This window comes from Geotrypetes seraphini, chromosome 4 (genome assembly GCF_902459505.1).
Source record: "Geotrypetes seraphini chromosome 4, aGeoSer1.1, whole genome shotgun sequence".
Taxonomy (NCBI): Eukaryota; Metazoa; Chordata; class Amphibia; order Gymnophiona; family Dermophiidae; genus Geotrypetes; species Geotrypetes seraphini.
The window spans coordinates 5,216,580-5,239,115 of NC_047087.1; the positions used below are offsets into that span (position 1 = coordinate 5,216,580).

At 45.7% G+C, this 22,536-nt stretch overlaps 1 protein-coding gene across 5 annotated transcripts in view; it reads right to left on the minus strand.

Annotated features, from left to right (window-relative positions):
* NFAT5 (nuclear factor of activated T cells 5) overlaps positions 1-22,536 on the minus strand; it is a 383,347-nt gene that overhangs the window by 182,657 nt on the left and 178,154 nt on the right. For all 5 annotated transcript variants that reach the window (XM_033941877.1, XM_033941880.1, XM_033941878.1 and 2 more), the window contains 2 exons: positions 10,681-10,871; positions 9,511-9,683 (listed from right to left, as the gene is read on the minus strand). In XM_033941877.1, the coding sequence (XP_033797768.1) occupies positions 9,511-9,683; positions 10,681-10,871 (364 nt within the window). The remainder of the gene's footprint in view (positions 1-9,510; positions 9,684-10,680; positions 10,872-22,536) is intronic.

The window sequence follows — 22,536 nt, forward strand, 5'->3', positions numbered from 1 at the left end:
ATAAATACAAATAAAACCCATCTCCCCTCCCTTTCATAAATATCCCCTTCACTATTGTGAAAAATGAACCAAATTACTACAGAATGCTACATAGAAAAATCAAGCTAACAGAATACTTTAGTCACTCATGGCAAGAATAATGTTAAGGGAGTGTAACTAGGGCAACTGCCCCCTGGTCAGAGAGAGAGAGCCCTAAGCCAGCTGGAAGCTAAAGAAGCACAGCCTGGACTTTGTGGTCCCCAGATATGTCTAATACCAGCTCTAGCAGGATACATATTTCAAATCTGAAATATTCTAATCACAAAATATAAAATAAATTTGTTGTCTGGTAATTTTATTCTTCAAATCACATTGGGCTCAGGCTTTGGTGTTATGTTCCTTCTGTAGTCATCGTGGCATGGCTGGCTCCTGAAGGTAAAATAGGTGAAAGAGGAGTTGGGGAGAAGATGCCGAATCTGACAAGGGCGCAATTTTTTTTTACCACAGGAGTAAGACTTTTCACCACTCCCACGGGGTGGTAAAGTCTTGTCCCCATTCCTGCAGTAAACCAGTTGCATATGTCTCCATTCCTGCGGATTTGCTGCGGTGACCCGCGGTTTACCGCAGTAAACAGTCCCCGTGTCATTCTCTACTTAAAAGTAAGAATCTTCTGGAACCAGGAATATATTACTCATGGTACAGACACAGAGAAAAAGAACTAGTTCCTTTGTTCTCACAGAACAATTCCTTGGTTTACTGCAAAAACAAACAAGTTAATGCTCTTCTATGGCACTAAACATGATTCTACTCAGTGGAGACTTTTTATAGACACATCAAAGAGGAGTCTCAAAGGCTTGTTACTGCATAATGAGAATGTGTTTGGGTCCATTCCTAGGCCCATTCAGTTCAAATGAAAGAGACATTCGAGAACATGAAGCTATTTTTAACAAGTATCCAATAAAAGGAACACAAATGGCTTATTGCGGCGACTTCAAAGTTTTAGGAATACTATTAGGACAATAAGTTGGGTTCACAAAAATGCCTTGCTTTCTATGTGAATGGGACAGTCAGGCAAAGCAAAGATATTGGAGAGTGAGAGTTTAGCCAGAGTGGTGAAATTTTATGCCTGGAACTAAAAACATCCTGCATGAACCACTTGTTTACCCCCAAAAAGTCCTGCTTCCACCACTACACATCAAATTGGGCTTGATAAAGCACTTTATAAGGGCTCTACCACAGGATGGGCCCTGCTTAAAGTACCCTTCTAATAAATTTCCCTTCATCACACAAGAAAAATTGAAAGCTGGAATTTTTGTTGGTCTTCAAATAACATAAGAATTGCCACTGCTGGGTCAGACCAGTGGTCCATTGTGCCCAGCAGTCCGCTCACGCGGACCAGTGCCCTAACTGAGACTAGCCTTACTTGCGTACGTTCTGGTTCAGCAGGAACTTTTCTAACTATCTTGAATCCCTGGAGGGTGTTTTCCCCTGTAACAGCCTCCGGTAAAGCATTCCAGTTTTCCACCACTCTCTGGGTAAAGAACTTCCTTACGTTTGTACAGAATCTATCCCCTTTTAGCTTTAGAGAGTGCCCTCTCGTTCTCTCTACCTTGGAGAGGGTGAACAACCTGTCTCTATCTACTAAGTCTATTCCCTTCATTATCTTGAATGTTTCGATCATGTCCCCTTTCAGTCTTCTCTTTTCAAGGGAGAAGAGGCCCAGTTTCTCTAATCTCTCACTGTACAGAAACTCCTTCAGCCCCTTAACCATTTTAGTCGCTCTTCTCTGGACCCTTTCGAGCAGTACCATGTCCTTCTTCATGTACGGCAACCAGTGCTGGACACAGTATTCAGGAATCAGCATAAAAAATTGATTCAAGAAGTAAAAGTTTTAAAATGCAGACTGGTGTTATGTTCTTACCTTGATAATATATTTTCTAGTAGACACGGCAGAGCAAATCAGGCCAGTAGAAGGCCGCGAAGCAGCGTGTTTAGAGTGCTGTGGCCCCTGCTGGAGTAAGGACCTTTGTCGGGACTGCAGGAAGGGGGTGGCAAGGGACTAAGGGAGCCGGCCACACCGCAGGATAGGAGGGAAAAGGGGCTGCATTGGGGGAGGGCTGTGCTGCAAGGCAGACAGCTTTGCTTGGGGGGGGAAGACAGAAGGGGGGCCATGGAGACACAGTCAGGGACGAACTGGAGAGGGAGAGGGAAAGGGGGCTGCTTTGGGGGAGGGGTGTGCTGGGAGGCAGACAACTTTGCTTGGGGGGGGGCGGGAAGACAGAAGGGGGGCCACGGAGAGACAGTTAGGAGGAACTGGAGGGGGAGAGGGAAAGAGGTTGCTTTGGGGGAGAGGTGTGCTGGGAGGCAGACAGCTTTGCTTGGGGGGGCAGGAAGACAGAAGGGGGGCCACGGAGAGACAGTCAGGGAGGAACTGGAGGGGGAGAGGGAAAGGGGGCTGCTTTGGGGGAGGGGTGTGCTGGGAGGCAGACAGCTTTGCTTGGGGGGGAGACAGAAGGGGGGCCACGGAGAGACAGTCAGGGAGGAACTGGAGGGGGAGAGGGAAAGGGGGCCTCTTTGGGGGAGGGGTGTACTGGGAGGCAGACAGCTTTGCTTGGTGGGGGAAGACAGAAGGGGGGACACGGAGAGACAGTCAGGAAGGAACTGGAGGGGGAGATGGAAAGGGGGCTGCTTTGGGGGAGGGGTGTGCTGGGAGGCAGACAGCTTTGCTTGGGAGGAAGACAGAAGGGGGGCCATGGAGAGACAGTCAGGGAGAAACTGGAGGCCGAGAGGGTAAGGAGGCTGCTTTGGGGGGAGGGGTGTGTTGGGAGGCAGACAGCTTTGCTTGGGGGAGGGGAGACAGAAGGGGGGCCACAGAGAGACAGGCAGAGGGGAAGAGGGAAAGGGGGCTGCTTTCTAGCACCCGTTAATGTAATAGGCTTTAACACTAGTTTTTTCATAATAGACATTATAATTAATTTAGCTTTTTTCTGTTGCTATGACATAGTTGCACTAGCCCCGCTGGAAGAAAAATAGCTGACAGTAAATGGGGAGACAAGTCATTTTTTAGATATATTAGTGATAGGAAGAAGTGCAAAAGTGGCATTGTGAGACTCAAAGGTGAAGGGGAGAAATATGTAGAAGCTGATAAGAAAAGGATAAATTGCTTAACAAATATTTCTGTTCTGAAACGCCGGGAGCAGGACCACGGAAGACAAACATGAATAGGAATGGAGGAGTGGTAGACCCTGATCAATTTTCAGAGGGTTTTGTTCGTGAGGAGCTAGCTAAAATAAAAGTAGACAGAGCGATGGGGCCGGGTACTGAAGGAAATTAGGGATGTTCTGGTGGCTCTGCTGACTTATCTTTTCAATGAGTCTCTACAGACGGTAGTGGTACTGGAGGACTGCAGAAGGGTGGATGTGGCCACTCTCCACAAAAGTGGAAGTAAGGAAGAAGTAGGGAATTACAGGCTGGTAAGTCTGACTTCTGTGGTAAGCAAATTAATGGAAATGTTTTTAAAACAGAGAATGGTCAAGTTTCTGGAATCCTGTGGATTACAGGACTGGAAGCAACTTTCTGGAATCCTGTGGATTACAGGACTGGAAGCAACATGGATTCACTAGAGGTAGGTCTTGCTAGACAAATCTGATCAATTTCTTCAACTGGGTGACCAGATAATTGGATAGAGGAAATGCGCTAGATGTGGTGTATTTAGATTTAGCAAAGCCTTTGACAGTGTTTCACACAGACATCTAATACATAAACTGAGTGCCTTCGGGATGGGTCCCAAAGTGACAGGCTGGGTCAAGAACTGGTTGAGTGGAAGGTGACAAAAGGGTAGTGATCAATGGAGATCGCTCTGAGGAAAGGGATGTTACCAGTGGTGTGCCACAAGGTTCTGTTCTTGGGCCTATTTTTTTTAACATTGTGGGTAAGGGCATTTCCATATATGTCAAAAAGGGAATTGAATCTACTGGAGAGAACACGCCACAACTGACGGATAAGTTAGAGTCTCTATGGGCCAAAATTCTGGAAACAAATGGCCTGGAAACGAAGATCGGTATCTATTACCGACCCCCAGGGAAGTCCGAAGAAATTGACGGAGAAATGACGGACGAGATTAAACACAACTGCAAGGGAGGCAACGCAGTTATCATGGGTGACTTCAACTATCCGGGAATAGACTGGAACCTTGGCACCTCCGGCTGCATTAGAGAGACCAAGTTCTTGGATGCTGTAGACAATTGCTTCCTAGAACAACTTGTCAAGGAAAACACTAGAGGACTTGATGGACCGAAGGTCTGATCCGGAGATGGCAGTTCTTATGTTCTAAATGCAATTCTGGACATAATTCTAAATGGCCTACGAGGTTCGGCACAAGATGTAGAAGTAGAAGGAACGCTGTTAAATAGCGATCACAATATGATCCGCTTCGATCTGAACGCAGCGGAGAAACATCAGTCCAAAACGACAGCTACGGCACTGAACTTCCAAAAAGGGAATTACGAAGGTATGAGACTCATGCTAGGGAAGAGGATAAGCACTGTAAAAACGCTAGAGCAAGCTTGGTCCCTTTTTAAGGGCACAGTCACCAAGGAGCAAAATCTATATTTACCACATATCAACAAGGGATTAAAGAGGAAAAAGAACAAAGAACCGGCGTGGCTCACTGTAGAGATGAAGGAAGCGATCTGAAACAAGAAAACTTCATTTAAGGAATGGAAAAGGTAAAAAATGGACGAAAACTGGAACAAGCACAAACAACATCAACGCAGGTGCCTTAAGGCGGTAAAAGGGGCCAAAAGAGACTATGAGGAAAAAATAGCCAAAGAGGTGAAGAACTTCAAGCCTTTCGATATATTAAGGGGAAATGACCCGCAAAGGAAGCAGTGGGACCGTTGGATGACCATGGAATAAAGGGAGTGCTAAAGGAGGACAAAGCAATCGCTGACAAACTGAACACATTTTTTGCGTCTGTATTTACCGAAGAAGATGTACACAGCATACCGGAACCCATCAGGCTATATGCTGGAAACGAAGACAGGATTGATGGTCAGTCTAGAAGAAGTATGCAGGCAGATCGATAGGCTCAAGAGCGATGGCATCCATCCAAGGGTAATCAAGGAACTGAAAGGGACTATAGCTGAACTGCTTCAACTAATAGCCAATCTGGAAAGGGGCGAATGTTACGCTGATCTTCAAAAAAGGTTCGAGGGGGAGATCCAGGAAACTACAGACCGGTGAGTTTGACCTCTGTATCTGGAAAGATGGTAGAGTCGCTGATAAAGGACCACATCATTGATCACCTTGACGGACATGGTCTGATGAGGACCAGCCAGCACGGTTTCAGCAAAGGCAGATCTTGTTTGACGAACTTGCTGCACTTCTTTGAGGGAGTAAACAGGCAGATAGACAAGGGCGACCCGGTCGACATTGTATATCTGGATTTTCAGAAAACATTCGACAAGGTTCTGCATGAACGACTACTTCGGAAAATTACGAGCCTTGGAATCGAGGGTCAAATACTCACGTGGATTAAAAACTGGCTGGATCATAGGAAACAGAGAGTGGGGGTAAATGGACAATACTTGGACTGGAATAGAGTCACAAGTGGGGTGCCGCAGGACTCGGTGCTTGGACCCGTGCTCTTCAACATCTTTATAAATGATCTAGACCAGTGGTTTCCAACCCTGTCCTGGAGGACCACCAGGCCAATTGGGTTTTCAGGCTAGCCCTAATGAATATGCATGGCTCAGATTTGCATGCCTCTCACTTCCATTATATGCAAATCTCTCTCATGCATATTCATTAGGGCTAGCCTGAAAACCCGATTGGCCTGGTGGTCCTCCAGGACAGGGTTGGGAACCACTGATCTAGACATTGGTACGGCAAGTGAGGTGATTAAATTTGCAGACAATACAAAGTTATTCAGAGTAGTGAAGACACAGGCGGATTGCGAAGATCTGCAACATGACATAATCAGGCTCAAGGAATGGGCATCAACATGGCAGATGAGGTTCAACGTGGGTAAGTGTAAAGTGATGCATGTAGGTAACAAAAATCTCATGCACAAATACAGGATGTCCGAGGCGGTACTTGGAGAGACCTCCCAGGAAAGGGACTTGGGAGTTATGATCAACAAGTCGATGAAGCTGTCCACACAATGTGCAGCGGCAGCAAAAAGGGTGAACAGAATGCTAGGAATGATAAAGAAGGGGATCACGAACAGATCGGAGGAGGTTATCATGCCGCTGTACTGAGCCATGGTACGCCCTCACCTGAAGTACTGCATCCAGCACTGGTCGCCGTACATGAAGAAGAACACGGTACTACTCGAAAGGGTCCAGAGAAGAGCGACTAAGATGGTTAAGGGGCTGGAGGAGTTGCCGTACAGTGAAAGATTAGAGAAACTGGGCCTTTTCTCCCTCGAACAGAGGAAATTGAGAGGGGACATATTGAAACATTCAAGGTACTGAAGGGAATAGACTTAGTAGATAAGGACAGGTTGTTCACCCTCTCCAAGGTAGGGAGAACGAGAGGGCACTCTCTAAAATTGAAAGGGGATAGATTCTATACGAATGGAAGGAAGTTCTTCTTCACTCAGAGAGTGGTAGAAAACTGGAACGCTCTTCTGGAGTCTGTCATAGAGGAAAACACCCTCCAGGGATTCAAGACAAAGTTAGACAAGTTCCTGCTGAACCAGAACGTACGCAAGTAGGGCTAGTCTCAGTTAGGGCGCTGGTCTTTGATCAAGGGCCGCCGCATGAGCGGACTGCTGGGCACAATGAGGACCACTGGTGTGACCCAACAGCGGCAATTCTTATGTTCTTATGACATCGCTGAAGGGCTGTCGGGTAAGATTTGCATCTTTGTGGATGATACCAAAATCTGCAATAGACACCCAGGATGGTGTGAATAATATGAAGAAAGACCTGGTGAAGCTTGAAGAATAGTCTGAAATTTGGCAGTTAAAATTTAATGCTAAGAAATGCAAGGTCATGCAGTTGGGCTGCAAAAATCCGAGGGAATGGTACAGTTTAGTGGGTGAAGAACTTATGTGCCCAACAGAGGAGCGGGACTTGGGTGTGATTGTATGTGATGATCTTAAGGTGGCCAAACAGGTTGAAAAGGTGACGGCTAAAGCTAGAAGGATGCTAAGTTGCATAGGGAGATGTATAGCCAGTAGGAAAAAGGAGGTATTGATGCCCTTGTATATGACTCTGGAGAGACCTCATTTAGAATATTGTTTACAATTCTGGAGGCCGCACTGGAGTCAGTCCAGAGGAAGGCTACTAAAATGGTACATAGTCTTCGTCATAAGGCATATGGGGACAGACTTAAAGATCTCAATCTGTATACTTTGGAGAAAAGGAGGAAAGGCGGGAGAGGAAGATATGACAGACATTTAAATATCTATGTAAATGCGCATGAATCAAATCTCTTTCATTTGAAAGGAAGCTCTGGAATGAGAGAGCATAGGGTGAAGTTAAGAAGTGAAAGGCTCAGGAATAATCTAAGGAAATACTTTTTTTTACAGAAAGGGTGGTAGATGCGTGGAACAGTCTCCCAGTAGAGGTGGTGAAAGAGACTGCCTGATTTCCAGAAAGCCTAGGATAGACACGTGGGATCTCTTAGAAAGAGGAAGAGATAACGGTTACTGCAGATGGGCCATCTGGCCTTTATCTGCCATCATGTTTCTATGGTATACAGCTCAACATTTTCCTGGTTGCACCAATGCTGGAAAGTCTTTCAAGCCTTAGCATAGGCAGACACAGTAGTCGACTTCTAAGATGCAGAGTAGCAATGACTACATCAGAATATCTTTTACTCACTAAGGCTGTGTGCTCAATAACCATGTCATAAGAGCAAAGCGATTCAGATCCTCCATGCAGACTGGACCCTGCATCAGAATGTCCAGATGTGTGTGGAACTGCAGGCCATGACCCCGACACAGACACATAAGATCTGCGTACCACGGTCTGAGAGTCCAGTTCAGAGCCACCAAATTACCTAGCTCTGATTGGCTGCGATCCGCCGAACGACTTGGCCGATCATGGTCCAGGGATGAAAAACATACAGAACTCCTTGTGGCCATGGCTGAATTAGAGTGTTGAGACCCTCGCTTCCTGGCTCAGCTCCTCGACTGAAGAAGCAATCTGCCTTCCTGTTTTGTGCTGTGGCCACGAGGTCGAATTGAGGCTGACCCCAGCACCGTACAATGGCTTGGAACACCACTGAGACAAACACCCACTTGCCAGGTCCAAAGTCTGTTTGCTGAGAAAGTCTGCTTGGACATTGTTGACTTCTGCCACATGTGCTGTTGAGAGCACCTGGAGGTGACACTCCACCAATTGAAAGGGCAGGTGGGCTTCCAGAGTTGCACTCTTTGTACATCCTTGGTGATTGACATAGGCCACCACTTTCGCAATGTCAGAGAAGACCCTGACCAGTTGGCCCTCCAGTCTTCTGCAATTGCAACAGAGCCAAATGAAAGGCCCTCAGCTCCAACCAGTTGATCAACCATTTCTTCTGACAAGGGGTCCAACTCCCCTGAATGGGCTCCCCATCTCCAAAGACTGGCATCCATCATCACAATGAACCAGGAAGCAATCCGCAGTGGCATGCCTATAGAAAGAGACTGCAGAAGCAGCCACCAATTCATGCTGGCTCTCGCCTCCATCCTTGTGTGGAGCCCAGCGAGAGAGAGCAATGCATGCTGGAGAAGACACATGTGCACCCTTGCCCAAGACAGTACATCCAGTGTGGCTGCCATGGACCCCAGGACCTGAAGATAGTCCCAAGCTGATGGAGTTGCCTTGTCCAGAAGAGAAGAAATCCAAGCACACAGCTTCTGTCTGCGTGCCTCTGGAAGATGGACGTGGCCAGCTGCCGGGTCAAACAGAACACCCAGGTACGCCAGGGATTGCAAGGGTAACAAACTGTTCTTTCTGTAATTCACAATCCATCTGAAGTCCTTCAGTATCCGGATCACCTGATCCACTGTCTCTCGGCAAATGAGGGAGGATCAGGTGAGCCAGTCATCCAAATACAGGTGCACCTGCAAACTCATTTTTCTCAAGTAAGCTGCCACAACCACCATCACTTTGGTGAAGGTTTGAGGAGCTGTTGTGAGGCCAAATGGCAGAGCCGAGAATTAGTATTGATTTTCCAAGACATGAAAACACAGAAATTTGCGGTAAGCTGGAAAAATCAGGATGTGCAAGCAAGCCTCTGTGAAAGAGCAGAACAGAAACACTCCTTCAGACACACGTGCAGAAGGGAAAAACTACGTGGTACTAGAGCTCCCAGTGAAGTAGAGGAGAATCGCAGAAAAAACCTGGAGTGAATTCCTTCTGCATATGGCACGCAGCCATTGGGAGATGATCCACTTGTCTATAATATCTCACCTATTGCACAGGAAGGGACATTATAGAGATAAATTTCCATAAATTCAGTCCAAGTGTGTACAACTTTTCTAAAGTGTAGATGTGGGGTTTTTGTTTTTTTAAATAATTAAAAAATAACCCTTACTGCAGAGGATGGGAGAAGAAGTTGTTTGTAGTGTTAACAAGGAGCCATCTTTACGAGGTATGTTAATGCGAAATACCAGTCTGGCACGGGTGCTCTTCTTCTTAGAACCAGCAATACCTATGCGAGCTTCCACATCTGCGTTCCTCAGCTTCAGGATGCCTACACAGTCAACCCTGAGAACAAAATACAAAAGTAATTAGAGAAAAAAGTACAATATCCCAGAACTATCTACTACCACTACAATGTAATAAAATATACTTCAAGATATATTCTGTTGCAAAACAGGAGCAAATATCACAATCCAAAAAAATGTTATGCAATTTAATTGCCAGCAAAATCCTACCATTCCCAAGGACAAAGCTGCAGACTGAACAGTTCTATAATCAACAATTTAAACTTTTTGGCATAATATAATGGCTCTGTTACTCATCATAAAATGAATATGCTGAGCTATTAGCATTCAAACATATCATTTCATGTTTCATCACTCTTTTCCTTATGTGTAGAGGATTTTAAAAGTCTAGCGTTGATATTCTTAAAAACAAAAAGGTGATGATGTTGGCTAGTATGGAGACCTCACTTTACAGTGAGGACTCCCAGAAATTACAGGGTTCCTGGTCCAAATCTCAGCTTGCTTGTCTGACATTGCAGAAAATGTCCTACTACCATCTGTAAATGAACATGGCCAAGACTGCAGTGGCAGGTAACCCCCCAGAAGCAGACTTTCTCAGAAAATCTGCGATCTCCCGCTGAAGGATGTCCCTGCAGGGTGAATCCGCAGCACCAGGGCAAGACCCGCGTCAAAGATTAACTTAATATATTAAAATTTAGGAAAGGAAAAACACAAGCAGAAGAGATGAGCTCCTACATGTCTTGTTTCCTACAGAGGTATAGTACAACTGACATTTTAGCCACAGCAAGATGGCTGAAACATTGGTTCTACCTTCCCAGATGCAGCGAGACCTGAACAACTGCAACTATCATTTACAAGGATAACATATTTTATTTAAGCCAGTCCTATTAAAATTTTTCCAGAACACTAAAAAACCAATGGGGAAAACTTTCATCTGTAGGTAGTTATAAATAGAAAATATAACTGTAAGGGAACATTCACACACAATTTTCTTCCACACTAAAAAGATGTTATCCAAATAAAACTGGTGTACTTACGCTAAGGTCATGTCATTACTAGGATCAAGGCCAACCTCAATAACTGTAGTGCCCTCAATGTCCACTTCTTTACAGGGGGTAGTGTTTCGTCCTGTTACTCTACATGCTTGATAGAATCCATGTGGCTTCACACGGCCAGAGTCATTGCCCACAAACACTTGCAGCATCACATGTTCATTGTGACCTTCCAGCTGGAACCAAGATGAAGGAAAATGTGAACCAACAGTTTAAATTATCTCCATTATAAAATCTATCATTTAAAATAAATTGGATTGGACTCATTTTAGGTGGAGCAGACCTCTGGAGATTATTTTACATTTCTGTATTCTTGACTCTGTAAAAGCCACTTTGTAGCATATACTTGAAAAAGTCAGTATAGCAAATCTTACAATAAAACAAAAATTATTGCTTGTATAAATGTTAATGGATTGAAGATGCATTAAACAGGGTTGGTAAGACTGAGTGGATTAGCTGAAGTCTGATTTTTGGCCAATTCTAAAAGAGCAACTGATACTTAAACAAGTTTGCATGCAAATGATTTGAGCAGCGATTTGTCATAATCACAAGGTACTAAAAGAACTCAAACATGAAAATCCTGACCTGCTGTTAGTAATCTGTAACCTATCACTAAAATCATCATGCTTTCGATAGTGTCCCGCATCGCAGGCTGTTGAGCAAGATGAAATCAATGGGGCTGGGAGAAACACTAACTACATGGGTCAATGATTGGCTGAGTGGCAGACTTCAGAGGGTGGTAGTTAATGGTACCCTTTCTAAAACATCGGAGGTGACCAGTGGAGTACCGCAAGGCTCAGTCTTGGGCCCGCTCCTTTTCAACATATTCATAGGTGACCTAACTCAGGGGCTTCAAGGTAAGGTAACGTTATTCGCTGACGACGCCAAACTATGCAATATAGTGAGAGATGGCAATTCACCCGATAGTATGACACAAGACCTACATTTGTTGGAGCTTTGGTCCTCGACCTGGCAGCTGGGCTTCAACGCTAAGAAATGCAAGATCATGCACCTTGGCAGCAGAAATCCATGCAGAACTTACACCTTGAATGGTGAGACCTTAGCTAGAACTTCAACAGAACGAGACTTGGGAGTGATCATCAGCGCAGACATGAAAACTGCTGATCATGTGGAGAAAGCTTCATCTAAGGCAAGACAGTTGTTAGGTTGCATCCGCAGGAGTTTCGTCAGCTAGAAGCCTGAAGTCATAATGCCATTGTACAGAACCATGGTGAGACCTCATTTGGAATACTGTGTGCAATTCTGGAGGCCACACTACTGAAAAGATGTGCTGAGAGTAGAGTCAGTGCAACGGATGGCCACCAGGATGGTCTCGGGACTCAAGGATCTATCGTACGAGGAAAGGCTGAAAAATTTGCGGCTGTACTCACTCGAAGAACGTAGGGAGAGAGGAGACATGATCGCGACGTTTAAGTATATTACCGGCCGTATCGAGATGGAAGAAGAGATTCTTTTTTTCAGAAGACCCTCAGCCACAAGAGGGCATCCGCTCAAACTCAGGGGCGGGAAATTTCATGGCGACACCAGGAAATATTTCTTCACCGAGAGAGTGGTTGATCCTTGAAACGAGCTCCCGGTGCAGGTGATCGAGGCAAATAGCGTGCAAGAATTTAAGAGCAAATGGGATGCCCATGTAGGATCCCTTAGAGCAGGGGTGCCCAACACGTCGATCGCGATCGACCAGTAGCTCAGGAAGGCAACGTGAGTCGATCGCGAAGCCCAACCCGGGCTCCGTGATAGACTCGTGTTGCCGCCTGATCTACTGGGCCTATCAGCCTTCCTCTCCAGTGTTCTCTCTAGGGCCTTTTAGCTGGGCGGTCCGCCCAGCTGTCATCTGCTGCTGCCGCCGCTGCTGAACATTAAAAAAACACAAAAAAAACTGGCTTGGAGATTTCAGCCCGTAGCGAACTTATGCTCCAGGGCTCTAACGTGTGCATGCCGGCTTCCCTTCTCTTCCCTCCGAAACCGGAAGTTATGTCCGGGGGGGGGGGGGGGGGGAGAAGGGAAGCCGGCACGCACATGTTGAGAGCCCTGAAGCAAGCGTTCGCTACGGGCTAAGGCAGGAGACATGTTAGTGAAGCATTTCCTCTTCTTGCTGCCGGGTCCTGCCTACTTTCTGTTTCCGCGAAGGCAGGACCCGGCAGCATTTCCCCCAACAGCTCCTCGCGATGCTGGTCGGCCGAAGCAGGGAGAGGTTGGGGCGTCGTCGGCTTTTGGGCGTGTTATTGGCGTCGGCTTTCGGGCCTGTTATTGGTGGCGGTTTGGGTCCTGGTCCCCGATGGCAGTTTGGGTCCTGGTCCCCGATCGCAGTTTGGGTCCTGGTCCCCGTTGGCAGTGGCAGTGGCTTGGGGGAGGGCAGGGAGAAAGAAAGAAAAAGGGCAGGCAGGGAGACAGAAGGAAAGAAGAGAAACAGAAAAAAGGAAAGGGAGGCAGAGAGAAAGAAAGGGCAGGGAGAGAGGAAGGAAAAGTTGGGGGAGGGAATGAGATGTGGAGGAGAGGAAGCATACAGGCTAAAAGGGAAGAAAGATTGGATGCACAGTCAGAAGAAGAAAGTGCAACCAGAGACTCATGAAATCACCAGACAAGGTAGGAAAAATGATTTTATTTTAAATTTAGTGATCAAAATGTGTCTGAATTTATATCTGCTGTCTATATTTTACACTAAGGTCCCCTTTTACTAAACCGCAATAGAGTTTTTTAGCGCAGGGAGCCTATGAGCGTCGAGAGCAGCGCTGGGCATTCAGCGCAGCTCCCTGCGCTCTAAAAACTGCTATTGTGGTTTAGTAAAAAGGGAGGGGGGTATATTTGTCTATTTTTGTATGGTTGTTACTGAGGTGATAGTGCATAGAGTCATCTGCTTTGACCTCTTTGAAAAACCCTGGAATAGGAATGATAATTAACATTTTCTATGCGTACAGTGTGCGTTGTGTTTTTTAAAAATTTTATTGTTGGTAGATCATTTTGACTTGGTCATTTTAAAAGTAGCTCGCAAGCCCAAAAAGTGTGGGCACCCCTGCCTTAGAGGGTTAAGCCAAGGGAACCTGTCACCAGGAGTGGGATCCCTAGGATAGTAGACTTGGGGGTGGGTCAGTAGAGTGGGCAGACCTGATGGGCTATGGCCCTTATCTGTCATCATCTTCTATGTTTCTACCTGGTGATAGGAGGGTGCCAATGTTAACGCTGATTTTTAAAAAGGGATCCCGGAGAGATGTGAGAAATTACAGACTGGTAAGCTTGGACAAAATGGTGGAAACAATTATTTTTAAAAAAAATAAAATTGTGGAACACATATACAAACATGATTTAATGATACAGAGTCAGCATGGGTTCAGTCGAGGGAGATTTTGCTTCACCAATTTGATTGACTTTTTTGAAGGTGTGAATAAACATGTGGATAAAGGTGAGTCGGTTGATGTAGTGTATCTAGATTTTCAGAAAGCTTTTGACAAAGTTTTTCATGAGAGCCAGCTGATAAAATTAAAGTCATGGAATAGGTGGAAAAGTTCAGTTGAGGATTAGAAATTGGTTATCAGAAACAAAACAGAGGGTAAGCTTAAATGGTAATTTTTCTCAATGGAGGAGACTAAACAGTGGAAAGACACAGGGGTTTGTACTGGGACTGGAGCTATTTAACTTGGGTCAACAAGTGACGTGATTAAATTTGCAGATGACACTAAACTTGTAAAAATTCATGTGGATTATGAAAAATTGCAGACGGACCTTATAAAACTGGAAGATTGGGCGTCCAAGTGTCAGATAAAACTTAATGTGGACAAATGCAAAGTGATGCACATTGGGAGAATAACCCGAATCACAGTTACCAGATGCTAGGGTCCACCTTGGGGGTTAGCGCCCAAGTAAAGCATCTGTGTGTTATCGCAGACAATATGATGAAACCTTCTGCCCAATGTGCAGCGGTGGCCAAAAAAGCAATGCTAGGAATTATTAAAAAAGGTATGGTTAACAAGACTAAGAATGTTATAATGCCCCTGTAACGCTCCATGGTGCAACCTCATCTGGAGTATTGCGTTCAATTCTGGTCTCCTTATCTCAAGAAAGATATAGTGGCGTTAGAAAAGGTTCAAAGACGAATGATCAAGATGATAAAGGGGATGGAACTCCTCTCATATGAGGAAAGACTTATACGGTTAGGGCTCTTCAGTTTGGAAAAGAGATGGGGGAGATATGATTGAAGTCTACAAAATCCTGAGTGGAGTAGAACGGGTAAAAGTGGATCGATTTTTCACTCCATCAAAAATTACAAAGACTAGGGGAAACTCGAAGTTACAGGGAAATAGTTTTAAAACTAATAGGAGGAAATATTTTTTCACTTGGAGAATAGTTAAGCTCTGGAACACATTGCCAGAGGTTGCGGTAAGAGCAGATAATGTAGCTGATTTGAAGAAAGGTTTGGACAATTTCTTGGAGGAAGAGTCCATAGTCTGTAACTGAGAAAAACAAGGGGGAAGCCACTGCTTGCCCTGGATAAGTAGCATGGAATGTTGCTACTCCTTGGGTTTTGACAAGGTACTAGGGACTTGGATTGACCACTGTGAGAAAGGGCTACTGGGCTTGATGAACTATTGGTTTGACCCAGTAAGGCTATTTTTATGTTCTTAATCCCCGTCCAATCTTACATAGTAACATAGTAGATGACGGCAGATAAAGACCCGAATGGCCCATCCAGTCTGCCCAACCTGATTCAATTTTTTTTTTTTTAATTTTTTTTCTTCTTAGCTATTTCTGGGCAAGAATCCAAAGCTTTACCTTGTACTGTGCTTGTGTTCCAACTGCCGAAATCTCTGTTAAGACTTACTCCAGCCCATCTACACCCTCCCAGCCATTGAAGCCCTCCCCAGCCCATCCTCCACCAAACGGCCATGCAAGTCTGCTCAGTACTGGCCTAGTTCAATATTTAATATTATTTTCTGATTCTAAATCCTCTGTGTTCATCCCACGCTTCTTTGAACTCAGTCACAGTTTTACTTTCCACCACCTCTCTCGGGAGCGCATTCCAGGCATCCACTACCCTCTCCGTAAAGTAGAATTTCCTAACATTGCCCCTGAATCTACCACCCCTCAACCTCAAATTATGTCCTCTGGTTTTATCATTTTCCTTTCTCTGGAAAAGATTTTGTTCTACGTTAATACCCTTCAAGTATTTGAACATCTGAATCATATCTCCCCTGTCTCTCCTTTCCTCTAGGGTATACATATTCAGGGCTTCCAGTCTCTCCTCATACGTCTTCTGGCGCAAGCCTCCTATCATTTTCGTCGCCCTCCTCTGGACCACCTCAAGTCTTCTTACGTTTTTCGCCAGATACGGTCTCCAAAACTGAACACAATACTCCAAGTGGGGCCTTACCAATGATCTGTACAGGGACATCAACACCTTCTTCCTTCTACTGACTACGCCTCTCTTTATATAGCCCAGCATCCTTCTGGCAGCAGCCACTGCCTTGTCACACTGTTTTTTCGCCTTTAGATCTTCGGACACTATAACCCCAAGGTCCCTCTCCCCTTCCGTGCATATCAGCTTCTCTCCTCCCAGCATATACGGTTCCTTCCTATTATTAATCCCCAAATGCATTACTCTGCATTTCTTTGCATTGAATTTTAGTTGCCAGGCATTAGACCATTCCTCTAACTTTTGCAGATCCTTTTTCATATTTTCCACTCCCTCTTCGGTGTCTACTCTGTTACAAATCTTGGTATCATCTGCAAAAAGGCACACTTTTCCTTCTAACCCTTCAGCAATGTCACTCACAAACATATTGAACAAGATTGGCCCCAGCATCGAACCCTGAGGCACTCCACTAGTCACCTTTCCTTCCTTCGAGTGACTTCCATAAACCAACACCCTCTGCCGTCTGTCCGACAGCCAGTTTCTGACCCAGTTCACCACTTTGGGTCCTAACTTCAGTCCTTCAAGTTTGTTCAACAGCCTCCTATGAGGAACTGTATCAAAGGCTTTGCTGAAATCCAAGTAAATTACATCTAGCATATGTCCTCGATCCAGCTCTCTGGTCACCCAATCAAAAAATTCAATCAGATTCGTTTGGCACGATTTACCTTTTGTAAAGCCATTTTGCCTCAGATCCTGTAACCCATTAGATTCAAGGAAGTACACTATCCTTTCTTTCAGCAACACTTCCATTATTTTTCCAACAACTGAAGTGAGGCTCACCGGCCTTTAGTTTCCTGCTTCATCCCTGCGACCACTTTTATGAATAGGGACCACATCCTCTCTCCTCCAATCCCCAGGAATCACTCCCGTCTCCAGAGATTTATTGAACAAGTCTTTAATAGGACTCGCCAGAACCTCTCTGAGCTCCCTTAGTATCCTGGGATGGATCCCGTCTGGTCCCATCGCTTTGTCCACCTTCAGTTTTTCAAGTTGCTCATAAACACCCTCCTCCGTGAACGCGCATAATCTACTCCATTTTCTCGTGTAACTTTGCCTGACAATCTCGGTCCTTCTCCAGGATTTTCTTCTGTGAACATAGAACAGAAGTATTTGTTTAGCACATTTGCTTTCTCCTCATCACTCTCCACATATTGGTTCCCAGCATCTTTTAGCCTAGCAATTCCATTTTTTATCTTCCTCCTTTCACTAATATTTCTGAAAAAATTTTTATCTCCCTTTTTTACATTTTTAGCCATTTGTTTTTCCGCCTGTGCCTTCGCCAAACGTATCTCTCTCTCTTGGCTTCTTTCAGTTTCACCCTGTAGTCCTTTCTGCTCTCCTCTTCTTGGTTTTTTTTATATTTCATGAACACCAACTCTTTTGCCTTTATTTTCTCAGCCACTAGGTTGGAGAACCATATCGGCTTCCTTTTTCTCTTGTTTTTATTGATTTTCTTCACATAAAGGTCCGTAGTCATTTTTATCGCTCCTTTCAGCTTAGACCACTGTCTTTCCACTTCTCTTATGTCCTCCCATCCTAACAGCTCTTTCTTCAGGTATCTTGCCAATGAATCACTGTGAGAGCGATTCAGACATGTGCAGAGCCAGCAGAGGAAGCCCAAACAGGTGTGAGGCAGAGGAAAGCCCTGAAGCAGCCTCTGGCCATACAGCTGTTTGGGGCAGGAAACCTTTTATTTCTTCTTTTTTTAATGGTCACAGATGTTGTGCATGTTACCCATGCACAATATCTGTTCCAGGAGGTCTGGAATAACCCGCCACCAAAGCCCTCAACCTATGCAAAGATGTATCAAATCTGCATACCATGGTCTACAAGGCCCATCTGGAGCCACCAGAACAACCCTTCCATGAAGAGTCAAAATTCATCGAAAGACCCGACCTATCATGGGCCAGGGAGGAAAAACATAACAGTAGAACTTCCTGCGGCCACGGCTGTACCAGAGAGTCTAGGTCTTTGCTTAAGGGTTCAGATCGTCGACTGAAGAATCAGATGGCTTTCATAAGAACATAAGAATTGCCGCTGCTGGGTCAGACGAGTGGTCCATCGTGCCCAGCAGTCCGCTCACGCGGCGGCCCTTGATCAAAGACCAGCGCTCTGAGACTAGCCCTACTTGCGTACGTTCTGGTTCAGCAGGAACTTATCTAACTTTGTCTTGAATCCCTGGAGGGTGTTTTCCTCTATGACAGACTCCAGAGGAGCGTTCCAGTTTTCTACCACTCTCTGAGTGAAGAACTTCCTTCCATTCGTATAGAATCTATCCCCTTTCAATTTTAGAGAGTGCCCTCTCGTTCTCCCTACCTTGGAGAGGGTGAACAACCTGTCCTTATCTACTAAGTCTATTCCCTTCAGTACCTTGAATGTTTCAATCATGTCCCCTCTCAATCTCCTCTGTTCGAGGAAGAAAAGGCCCAGTTTCTCTAATCTTTCATTGTACGGCAACTCCTCCAGCCCCTTAACCATCTTAGTCGCTCTTCTCTGGACCCTTTCGAGTAGTACCGTGTCCTTCTTCATGTACGGCGACCAGTGCTGGATGCAGTACTCCAGGTGAGGGCGCACCATGGCCTGGTATAGCGGCATGATAACCTTCTCCGATCTGTTCATGATCCCCCGACTTCATCATTTCTAACATTCTGTTCGTCTTTTTCGCCGCCGCCATGCATTACGCAGACAGCTTCATCGACTTGTCGATCAGAACTCCCAAGTCTCTTTCCTGGGAGGTCTCTGTATTCGTGCATGAGATTTTTGTTACCATCATGTATCACTTTACACTTATTCACGTTGAACCTCATTTGCAATGTCGATGCCCATTTCTCCAGCTTGATTAATAATATGTCAGGTTGCAGATCTTCGCAATCCCCCTATGTCTTCACTACTCTGAATAACTTTGTATTGTCTGCAAATTTAATCACCTCACTCGTCGTACCAATATCCAGATCGTTTATAAAGAAGTTGAAGAGTACAGGTCCAAGCACCGAGCCCTGCGGCACCCCACTGGTGATGCTCTTCCAGTCCGAGTATTGTCCATTTACCCCCACTCTCTGTTTTCTATGCTCCAGCCAGTTTTTAATCCACTTGAGTATTTCACCCTCGATTCCATGGCTCGCAATTTTCTGAAGTAGTCGTTCATGCAGAACCTTGTCAAACGTTTTCTGAAAATCCAGATATACAATGTCGACCGGGTCACCCTTGTGTATTTGCCTGTTTACTCCCTCGAAGAAATGCAGCAACTTCGTCAAACAAGATCTGCCTTTGCTGAAACCGTGCTGGCTAGTTCGTCAAGGTGATCAATGATGCGGTCCTTTATCAGCGACTCTACCATCTTTTCAGATACCGAAGTCAGACTCACCGGTCTGTAGTTTCCCGGATCTCCCCTCGAACCTTTTTTGAAGATCGGCATAACATTCGCCTCCTTTCAGTCTTCTGGAATATTTCCCGATTTGATCGACAGATTGGCTATTAGTTGAAGCAGTTCAGCTATAGTCCCTTTCAGTTCCTTGATTACCCTTGGATGGATGCCATCCGGTCTCGGGGATTTATCGATCTTGAGCCTATCGATCTGCCTGCATACCTCTTCTAGACTGACCCTCTTTGTTTCCAGCATAGCCTGATGGGTTCCAGTATGCTGTGTACATCTTCTTCGGTAAATACAGACGCAAAAAATGTGTTCAGTTTGTCAGCGATTGCTTTTTCCTCCTTTAGCACTCCCTTTATTCCATGGTCATCCAACGGTCCCACCGCTTCCTTTTTCGGGTCGTTTTTCCCTTAATATATCGAAAGAACGGCTTGAAGTTTTTCACCTTCTTGGCTATTTTTTCCTCGTAGTCTCTTTGGTCCCTTTTACCGCCTTATGGAACCTGCGTTAATGCTGTTTGTGCTTGCTTATTCCATTTATCGTTCGTTCTTGACCTTTTCCATTCCTTAAACAAAGTTTTCTTATCTCTGATCGCTTCCTTCACCTCTATAGTGAGCCACGCCAGTTCCTTGTTCTTTTTCCTCTTGGATCCCTTGTTCATATGCGGTATATATAGATTTTGCGCCTCGGTGACTGTGTCCTTAAAAAGGGATCAAGCTTGCTCTAGCGTTTTTACAGTGCTTATCCTCTTCTTAATTTTCTTCCCCACCATGAGTCTCATCCCATTGTAATTCCCTTTTTGGAAGTCAGTGCCGTGGCCATCGTTCTGGACCTATGTTTCACCCCTGCATCCAGGTCAAAGCGGATCATGTTTTGATCACTGTTTCCCAGCATCCCTTCTACTTCTACACCTTGTGCCAGTCCTCGCAGTCCATTTAGAATTAAGTCCAGAATTGCATTTCCTCTCATATTTTCCTTGACAAGTTGTTCTAGGAAGCAATCGCCTACAGCATCCAGGAACTTGGTCTCCCTAGCGCAGCCGGAGGTGCCTAGGTTCCAGTCTATCCCTGGATAGTTGAAGTCACCCATGATAACTGCGTTGCCTCCCTTGCAGTTGCGTTTAATCTCGTCCATAATTTCTCCATCAATTTCTTCGGACTTCCCTGGGTGTCGGTAGTAGATGCCAATCTTTGTTTCCAGTCCATTTGTTCCCGGAATTTTGGCCCATAGAGACTCTAACTTATCAGTCTGTTGTGGCATGTTCTCTCCAGTAGATTCAATTCCCTCTTGGTAATGCCCCCACCTTTTTGAGCCACTCTGTCTCTGTGGTATAGTTTGTATCCCAGTAGCATAGTGTCCCAGACGTTTTCCTCAGTCCACCATGATCAGACCATCAGTCTCTGTTATGCCGATGATGTCCACGTTATCTCTTTGTGCCATAGCTTCTAATTCACCATCTTATTCCTTAGGCTCCTTGCGTTCTTGTACATACACTTGAGTTTGTGGCCTGTTCCTTTCTTGCATTTCCTTCCCTTCTGTGTTCTTTTCGATCTGTCTTGCCTGTGATCCGGTGAGTCTTCCCCTCTATCTTCCTGCATGGTATCCTCTGGGTATACCGGTTCCTGAACCATCGACTCTCTCTCTCTGTCAACTGTCAGCTTTCCCCGTCTTCCTAGTTTAAAAACTTCTCAACTTCTCTCTTGATGCTGCTTGCAAGTAGCCTCGCTCTGTCTCTGCTGAGGTGGAGTCCGTCCTTCCTGAATAGCTTGCTCTTCCCCCCAGAACGTCATCCAGTTGTGCACGAAGGGTAATCCTCCTTCCTCACACCAGTGCCGCATTAACTGCTTGCAGCTCCATCTGCCTCTTCTCATCGGCCCTGGGTACCGGCAGGATCTCCGAGAATGCTCCTCTGTGTTCTGGTGTTTAGCTTCCTTCCTAGCATCCGGAACTGGTCCTTCAGTACTTCCTTGTTGTAGTCCCTGTTGCTCACATTGCTTGTCCCCAAGTGCTTTGCTGCTGCTATTAGGTCAAAGAAAGACCGACAGCAGCGCTGCACAATGGCTGGAAACACTGCCAAGGACAGCACCCACTTGCACGGATCTGAGGTCTGTCTGCTGAGGAAGATGCTTGAACATAGTCGACTCCCGCCACATGCATTGCTGAAAAGGCCTGGAGATGACGCTCTGCCCATAGAAAGAGCAGGCGGGCTTCCTGAGCCAGAAACATTCTTACGTCCTCCCTGGCGAGTGACAAATGCTACCACTGTCGCATTGTCATAGAATACTTGGACTGCTGGACCTTCTAAAGTCGTTTGCAATTTCACCAGAGCTAAGTGATTGACCCACAGTTCCAAGCAGTTGAGTGACCATTACTTTTAAGAGAGCATCCACCGCCTCTGAATGGGATGATGGTGGCCATAGCATCTGTCTTCACAACCATGCAAGATGCAATCTGCAGCTGTATGCCCCTGGAGAGGGACTATAGAAGGAGCCACCAATTCATGCTGACTTGGACCTCCAGAGTACAGGGAAGAGCTGCTTGCAATGCTCCCATCTGCGGAACCAGCGAGAGAGCAATACGTTTTGCAGAAGACACATATGCACCCTCGCTCAGGGACCACATCTATGGAGGCCGCCATGCAACCCAGGACCTGGAGATAGTCCCACGAAGATGAAGCTGCTTTGCCTAGAAGCCAAGAATCTGAGAGCACAGCCTCTGTCTGTGTGCCTCTGGAAGATAAACTTGGCAAGCTGCCGTGCCAATTAAGACTCCTAGATATTCCAGGGACTGCATTGCGGTCAAAGTGTCTTTCCTTTAAAACACAGTACAATCCAGGCCTTCCAGGACCTGGACCACCTGATCCACCTTGCGCTGACCCTCGGCCAACGAGGGGGCTCTGATCAGCCAATCTTCCAAGTTAAGGGTGCACCTGCAGCCCCATCTTCCTCAAGTGAGCTGACACGACCACTATCACTTTGGTGAAAGTACAAGGCAAGCCAAAAGGCAGAGCTGAAAACTGCAATGATTTCCCAGAACATGAAAC